The sequence below is a fragment of the Ctenocephalides felis genome, unplaced genomic scaffold (assembly GCF_003426905.1).
Source record: "Ctenocephalides felis isolate EL2017-DRISC unplaced genomic scaffold, ASM342690v1 CF-g0.4_SCAFFOLD_00845, whole genome shotgun sequence".
In the NCBI taxonomy this organism is placed as follows: Eukaryota; Metazoa; Arthropoda; class Insecta; order Siphonaptera; family Pulicidae; genus Ctenocephalides; species Ctenocephalides felis.
The window spans coordinates 10,742,541-10,751,910 of record NW_020536999.1 but is presented as its reverse complement, the minus strand read 5'-3'; the positions used below and the strand labels follow the sequence as shown (position 1 = coordinate 10,751,910).

General features: G+C 37.9%; 1 protein-coding gene across 1 annotated transcript; it reads left to right on the top strand.

The window, feature by feature from the left end:
- The first annotated feature begins 728 nt into the window (after positions 1–728).
- LOC113377798 lies at positions 729–1,532 on the top strand. Its single transcript, XM_026618226.1, has one exon. The coding sequence runs from the start codon at positions 729–731 to the stop codon at positions 1,530–1,532; it is 804 nt and encodes a 267-aa protein (XP_026474011.1).
- Positions 1,533–9,370: the final 7,838 nt, after the last annotated feature.

The following is a 9,370-nucleotide window of genomic DNA, read 5'->3' as shown; positions in this document are numbered from 1 at the left end:
CACGTCTCCTTATCAATACGAATCGAATGTTTTTTGAATTATTCAAATCGCTTCATCCGTGTTCCCGAAATCGTCGACGAAAATTTGTATCCGCACACACATACACACGCCCACACACACATACGTACACATACACACGCACACACATACATCCATTTTTTCTAAGGTATGCCAAAATTTTCAGAAACCTCTGAAACGAAAAAATATATAAAAATTTTCATTTTCGATTTTTTTGCGATTACTATAACTTACCCTATGAGAAGTTAAAAATGTAAGTTTGACAACTTTGTGTGTGTGTTTAGTATGTATTTATGTATTTTTGGTTATGCAAAATTTTGAGAAAAAACGTTGAAGCGATTTTGTTGGCTCAAAAAAATGCCTCTACTACTCAAGAGTAAATTCAACTGTATTAGAGTTAAGGCAAAAAATTATTGAGGACCACATATTTTGCCAGTTTCGACACTACATGTGTATTGTAGGCGTATGGCAACGTCGCCGTCGTAAGGGTCGTGCCGGATGGCGCGTATGGATTGCTCAACAGGCAGTCGGTACCGGGTTGTTGTCGCGATAAGAGATCTATGTATATGAACTGTCAATAAACTATTATTATAAATTAACATACGCATTTCATTGGTAGTATACCAAAGTGGTGACCCCGACGTGATTTAGTGTGTGTGTGTAAATTTTAAATGAATTCTCGTGCGAAAAAGTTAAGTGCAGTGGAAAACATGAGTACGCCAGTAGTAGTGTCCCGCGATAACGTAAATTTGCCACATTTTTACGAGCAGGACCCAGAGTTGTGGTTTGCTTTAGCGGAAAGTGTGTTTGTGCACGCTAATGTGAAGGATGAAAGTTCAAAATTTCATACGGTCGTTAGTAAGTTGGACCCGCGGTATGCGTCAGAAGTTCGCAATATAATTCTGAAACCCCCTAAAGATAATCCATATAGTGCGTTGAAAAAGGAATTGTTGAAACGGTATGGCATTTCCGATGAAACAAAGCTACGTCAGTTGTTGGAAGGTCAGGAAATGGGTGATAGAACTCCATCACAGTTTTTACGGCACCTACGCTCATTAGCGGGTTCAGCTGTTTCAAAAGAAATGCTGAACTTAATGTGGTCGTCGCGATTGCCTACGCATGTGCAAGCATTAATATCTATACGGGAAAACAGTGACATAGATTTGAATGCGAAAGCCGCCGACAGAATTATGGAATTAGAGACAGCATCGGGTGCAACAACAATGGCGATTGCAAGCACATCAGCGCACGACGATTTTTACGGCAACCTCGCGTCAGAATTGCGGAACATGCGAGCCGAGATTTCTGACTTGAGAAAGCAGGTACAGGATCGACGAGACGGTTCATCCCTTCGCCGTAGGCGCAGATCGCGTACGCCCGCAAGTACTCGGTCAGGTTCGGAAGAGCGCGTACGAACGCTTTGCGAATATCATCGACGGTTCGGTCGGAATGCAATGAGATGTCGATCGCCGTGCGACATGCGTTCGGAAAACTCCGTGGGCCATCGTTATTAGCGGCAAACGATTTACGCCCAGAGAGACAGATAAGCCGTCGTGTTTGCCTAAGTGACAGAAAGAGTCAGGTGTCGTACCTGATTGATACGGGGTCGGACGTTTCAGCGTTTCCGCGCTCATTATTATGCAATCCAAATAGGAAGAGGATTGCATACCAGCTAGCCGCCGCGAATAATACGACGATTGCAACCTATGGTACGGTGGCAATGGTGGTTGATCTTGGGCTACGTCGCGACCTGTCGTGGAACTCATTATAGCAGACGTTACGCAACCAATAATTGGTGTAGATTTTCTCGCTTACTACGGTTTGATTGTGGATGTGAAAAATCGCCAAATAACGGATGCTATGACAGGATTAACGGCGCAGGCGGATATTGCAGCGGGATCAATAGCGACTATAAAGGTGGTAACGGGTTCAACAGCGTACCATAAGTTGCTTGAAAAGTTTCCTGGTTTAACACGACCAGACGGCGCTGTTAGGTTACGCAAGCACGCGACGCAGCACCATATAGAGACAAGTCCTGGACCGCCGGTGGTTCAAAAACCTCGGAGATTAGCTCCGGACAGACTAATTGCTGCTAGAAAGGAGTTTGAAGCTATGCTGAAATTAGGAACAGCTCGACCATCGAAAAGTTGTTGGGCAGCCCCGCTACATATGGTTCCAAAAGGGTGTGATGAGTGGCGTCCATGTGGCGATTATAGAGGTTTGAATGCGCGAACGAAGCCTGACAAATATCCAGTACGCCATATTCATGATTTCGCCCAAGCCTTAGACGGAAAAACTATATTCTCGACTATAGACTTGGTGAAAGCGTTTAACCAAATTCCGGTGGCGGAAGAAGATATTGCAAAAACCGCTATTACAACACCGTTTGGACTATATGAGTTTCCGTACATGACGTTTGGATTGCGCAACGCCGCGCAAACATTCCAGAGATTTATCGATGAGGTGTTGCAAGGGTTAGATTTTTGTTACGCCTACATCGATGACATTCTTGTAGCTTCGTCGTCCGAGGAAGAACATATGGAGCACCTAGAGACACTGTTTGGTAAACTTTTGGAATTTGGAGTTGTAATAAACCCAGCTAAATGTGTGTTCGGCCAAACAAGCGTAAAGTTTTTGGGGTACGAGGTTTCGGCTGAGGGTACTCGCCCCTTGCCAGAGAAGGTTGAAGCTATTAGGACATTCACAAAGCCAGCGACAACGCAAGAGCTGAGGCGGTTTTTGGGCATGCTAAACTTTTATAGAAGGTTCATACCAAATGCCGCTCAAATTCAAGCACCATTAAATGAGTTTCTGCGTGGAGATCCGAAAAGCAAAACCCCGGTAGAGTGGACAGCGCATACGTCAGCTGCTTTTGAAGCGTGTAAGGAGAGTCTGGCTCAAGCAGCACTACTATCCCACCCACACGCTAATGCTCATTTAGCTATTTTCTGCGACGCTTCAGAACATTCCATTGGAGCCTCATTACAGCAGCAGGTCGCTAACAGCTGGCAACCTTTGGCATTCTTTTCGCGAAAACTGAGCACAACGGAACGGAAATACGCAACTTACGATCGTGAACTACTTGCAGTGTATGAAGCGGTGAAATACTTTCGTCACATGGTTGAGGCAAGAACTTTTACAATTTTTACTGACCATAAACCAATAGTGTTCGCATTTGTCAAGAAGGATAGTCAGTGTTCGCCTCGTCAATTCCGATATTTAGACTTTATCGCCCAATTTTCGACCGATGTACGTCATATGTCGGGAGAGAAAAATGTTGTCGCCGACGCATTATCGCGGGTGGAGACTCTAAGAAGTGCCGGAATAGATATAAAGTTATTAGCAGCGGAGCAGAGAATAGATGAAGAAATAGCTAAGTTGCGCACCGAAAACAACACGTCGCTCAAACTGAAACTTATTCGATTTGAGGACCAAGACGTGTCAGTCTTGTGCGACACCTCTACGCGAACAGTTAGACCGTATGTTCCAACAAAGTTACGGCGGGCGGTGTTTGATAGCTTACACGGATTGTCACACCCCGGTATGAATGCTACGATCAAGCTAGTTACACAAAGATATGTGTGGCCGTACATCAAACGGGATTGCCGCGAGTGGGCTCGATGTTGCGTCGCATGTCAGCGTGCAAAAGTCAGTAGGCACGTGCAGGCCCCAACTGGACAATTTGAACTTCCATCGGGTAGATTTGAGCACGTGCATATCGATATAGTGATAATGCCATTGTCAGAAGGATATCGGTATTGCCTTACATGCATCGACAGATTTTCGAGATGGCCGGAAGCAATTCCAATCAGAGACCAAGAAGCCTCCACCGTAGCGCGAGCCTTCTATTCTAATTGGATTGCAAGATTTGGTATACCGCTGCGGCTGACGTCGGACCAAGGAAGGCAGTTCGAGTCACGAATATTCAGTGAATTAAATCAGCTGCTTGGCACGAGTCATTACAAGACTACGGCATACCATCCCGAAGCCAATGGGATGGTCGAAAGATTCCACCGCCAGCTCAAAGCAGCTATCAGATGCCATAGCAGTGAAAGATGGACAGAAATATTACCGACGGTTATGTTAGGAATTCGTGCAGCGTGGAAAGAGGATCTGCAAGCTACTGTTGCGGAAATGGTATATGGCGAAGCCTTGCGATTGCCTGGACCAATGCTACACGTAACACCGACGAGTAACTACGGCGAGAGAAACTTTGTAAATAACCTGCGGGACCACATGCAAAATATATGCCCCATCAATGGAACGCGACATGGCCAGAAGAGAACATTTGTCTTCAAAGATTTAGCGACTGCGGAGAGCGTTTTTGTTCGAAACGACGGCCCAAAGAGACCTCTGCAGAATCCATATGAAGGTCCCTTTGAGGTAAAGTCCAGATCAGCAAAGTCTTTTGTGGTATGTATGCGTGGCAAAGATGTCACCATATCTATCGACCGTTTGAAGCCAGCATACACACTAGCGCCAGAAGAAAATGCTGAATCCGTTCCGTCGCAGTCTAATGAGATTCCGCAAACAATCCAGCGAGAATCTGACAACAACAGCAGATCTCAGCCGTTGAGCCCGACAGAGCCTGAGCCAGTTGCACAACCAAACTCTTCAACAAGACGAGGACGCCGAGTTCGGTTTCCGGATTTTTGGCAGGCCGGATTTTCGTGAACTTCGTCACTAGAGGGGGAGTACTGTAGGCGTATGGCAACGTCGCCGTCGTAAGGGTCGTGCCGGATGGCGCGTATGGATTGCTCAACAGGCAGTCGGTACCGGGTTGTTGTCGCGATAAGAGATCTATGTATATGAACTGTCAATAAACTATTATTATAAATTAACATACGCATTTCATTGGTAGTATACCAAAGTATCATCAAAATGATCACAAAATACTAAAACTGCTACAAAAAACTTATTTGGAACAATTTCACAAAAATGTTCTTAGGTTTAATATAAATTTTTCTCGCATACTATTTTAACTGTTATATTTCACCTAAACGATGTCCACCATCCCATAATAAATCGCCCCCGAATGAAATATTATCCGAAGACAGCCCAAAGGGGCTCAAACTTTTCATTTGTCTCCATCTAGAATAGTTAATTTTAGTCAAAGTCAAATTAGCACAGATCAGTATCTTAACTTGGATTTAATGAGAGGACATTTGTTATTTTAATGACTCCGTTGAAGTTATCTCTGGTGGGTAAATAGATATAGATAAATCAGTCGATTATAATATATATATATATATATATATATATATATATATATATATATATATATATATATAATAACAATGGTCCTAGCCAGATAGATGGGTGCAGTTGGCATTATCCTGGTCGGTGCATCATGATGCTTTTAATTCGAGTGCGTCATTAGTGTAACTAATTAAATCGGATAATTCGGCCACTCGAACTGTATCAACATTTATCCCGAGTTCTCGTCCAGATACAATAGACCGAGGGCTGGGAAATATAAAACACAAAATATAAAACAGTTTATTTCAAATTACAGTATTTTTTATTTAGTTTCTTTAAATACAACTTTCCAAACCCATAACCTGCTCATAAGAGATACTTCATAATGTGCTACGAAGGGGTAGGAACTTATTGTTATTAAACTCATATTGTTTGTCCAAGACGTGATTAATTGGTGTAGATAGTATTACAATTTTTAACATTTTCGAACAAATTACAATATTTTCATCTAACTTGCAACATTTTTACACAATTTACAATATTTTCAGACAATTATCAGGGGTTTCATACAATTCTCATCAATTTCAAATAATTTTCAATAGTTTCAGATATTTTTAATAATTTCAGACAATTTTCAAGTTTTTCAGACGATGTACAACATCTTCCAACACACAGATTTATAACATATTTACTCAATAAATAAAATTTTCAGGAAACTGATAAAGTTTTTAGACAATCGACAAAATCAATTTGTAACAGTTTCAACACTTTTATACAAATATCAACATTTTTAGACAATTTGTAACTATTTTGGTCTATAATTTTGAACAAATTGCGATAATTTATATTTTCCATCAATTTAAACATCGTGAGACAATTTACGATATTTTCGGGTTGATTAACATATTTTCAAGCAATTTTTAACATTTTCAGACAATTAACATAACTTTCAGATAAATTGCTGAATTTTCAGACAAATCTAAACATTTTCAAATATTTGACAACAATTTTAAACAACTACAAAATATTCAGATATTTTCAGATGATTCATTCAAGTCATTTTTGTACAATTTACAAATTTTCAGAAAATTTACAAATTTTCAGAAAATTTACAAATTTTCAGAAAATTTACAAATTTTCACAAAATTTACAAATTTTCAGACAAATTACAAATTATCAGAAAATTGACAACATTTTTAGTCAATTTCCAATTTTACACAACCTACAACATTTTTAGACCACTGACAATTTTTTTTTAATGAATCTATAACACATTAGATAATATTGAACATTTTTAGACAATTTACAACATTTTCAGATGAATATCAAATTTCAAACAATTTTAGAGTTTCAGACAATTTTCAGTTTCGAAAAATTTGCAACAGTTTCAGTAAAAGATAATGGACAAATACTGTAGAAAGTTGCTAAAATATTTAAAAAATCGACAAAATTTTCGGTAAATTTTCAATAATTTTAACTGATTCAGATATATTCCAACAGTTTCGGCCTATTTACAATTTTTTTCAATCTACATCATTTTTATTTAATTTACAACAATTTGAGATAATTTACGTTTTCAAACAATTCAGACACTTTCAAACATTTCAACTTTTTAACATTTAGATCTTTCTTTCTATCATTCTTTTTAGAAGCGTTGAAGTTTCAACAAAATCTTGTCAGAAGCGCATTAGAAGTTTCACTTCAAAAATGTTTCATAAAACGTTTTATACAAAATAGGAAATATGCCTAGATCAATTTTTTGAGGTTATATCTTCATATGACATCTAACATTTGATCTGAGCCTTTCTTCAATTATACAAAGATGCCCTAATGTCAATGATAAAATTTGTATTTTTAACTTCTCGCAGGGCTAGTTATAGTAATCGCAAAAAAATCGAAAATGAGAATTTATATATATATATATATATATATATATATATATATATAGTCCGATTTGAATAATTCAAAAAAATTTTCACTTGTATTGACAAGATGAAGAACTGATTGAATTTTTGGGAAGGCAGGTCCAGCGGTTATAGACTCTCAATAAAAATAAGTTAAAAAAATGTCATTTGGCGGTCAAAAATGTTCATTGGACATATGTACGCCAAATTATCAGATATTTCATAGAGATTTTAACAATAAGTATAAATTTTGTTTATATTCCTATGGTACCAATGTTTATCTGTTTCAAAAAAATAATTTTTGGTAGGGGAAGTTCCAGCAATTTGCCTCCAGGCACGATGCCATACACCACTATTTTAATTCTGAGTTGAGAATATTTTCCACTGGCTCTCTGTCTAAGTATCGTCTCCCGTACATCTCTATATCATCGAATTGCGTTCGTCCACTCGAACAATGTTTCTCTCCATGGTCATTATTATTATTATTATTAGTGTTACTATTGGCAGGGATTGGCAAACAATGGTGTCGGTGGCATTTGTACGCACTCGACTCTATCTGGTCTGGCCTGGTTGTACGCATTTTGCGACCATCGACCATTATATGGGTATTTATAATGAGCTTATCCAACTATTATATACATAGATCTCTATCTGATGTAATACTCATTCAATTATTTGCGATTTATAGAAACGAAGAGGATAAACTAGAGAGTCGAGTAAAATAGTCTAAAATTTGGTCTTCATATGTAGCCTTGCGGAACACCCAATTTAATGTCAACTAGCTGTAAGTGGAATTCTGTCTTAAGGCAATTAAGGCATCGTGCCTTAAGGCAAATTGCTGGAACTTCCCGTACCAAAAATTATTATTTTTTCAAAAACATTTATGAAAAAAGATTTTACTTCGAAAAAATTAGATTTTTGGAAACTATAAATTTGATAAAAAATTACATTATTTTGAAAAAAAAAAATTTTTTTTTGAAAACAAATTTTTTTGAAAAGAAAAATGTTTTCTTCTTTTTGACATATTTTGGAAATTCTGAACTTTTTTCAAAGCAATCGTACTGCTTGAACTGCAATAGAGACAAAATATAAAGCGCGTAAGCGCCACGTTGCTGTCTAACGGATAACATTGGTACGGAACCCATAGGAATGTAAACAAAAACTTATACTTATTGTTAAAATCTCTATAAAATATCTGATAATTTGATGTGCATATGTCTAATGATCATTTTTAAACCGCCGAATGGCTTTTTTTTTTCATTAGATCTCCGAAACCGCTAGACCTGCCTTCATGAAAATTCTTCAATACAAGTAAAATGTTTTTTGAATTATTCAAATCGGATGCTCCGTTCTCTAAAAAACTGAGTTACCGTTTTCGGCACTTTTTGCCCGTATCTCGGAACGGTTAGACCTACTTTTACCAAAAACTAATCAGCACGTCTCCTTATCAATACGAATCGAATGTTTTTGAATTATTCAAATCGGTTGATTCGTGTTTCCCGAAATCGTCGAAGAAAATTTGTATCCGCACATACATCACACACGCACACACACATACATCAATTTTTTCTAAGGTATGCCAAATGTTCAGAAGTTTTGAAACGTAAAGACAATAATAAAAATTTCATTTTCGATTTTTTTGCGATTACTATAACTTGCCATACGGGAAGTTAAAAAGCAAAAAATAGAAAATCTTTCCATAGGGTAAATTAGTAATCGCAAAAAATCAAAAATTAATTTTTTGTCAATTTTCACGTTTTAAATGTTCTGAATATTTGTGTGTGCGTGTCTATGTGTATGTGCGTAAACAATTATCGTCGACGTTTTTGGGCGCATGATTCTTTGAAGAGCTTAAAAAACATTCGATTCCTATTGATAAAGAGACATGACGTTTAGTTTTTTTGGCAAAACAGGTCCAGCCATTTCGGAGACACAAGTAAAAAGAGCCAAAAAATGGTAATTCAGTTTTTGAGATAACGGAGCGACCTATTTAAATTATTTAAAAAATATTCTATCTGTATTGACGAAATGAAGAACTGATTGAATTGTTGGGAAGGCAGGTCCAGCGGTTTTGGAAATCCAATAATAAAAATGTAATAAATGCCATTTGTCGGTCAAAACAGATGATTAGACATATGCACATCGAATTATCAGATATTTTATAAAGATTTTAATAGTAAGTACAAACTTTGTTTAGTTTTCTATGGGTTCCGTACCAATGTTTATCCGTTAAACTGCGACGCGGCGCT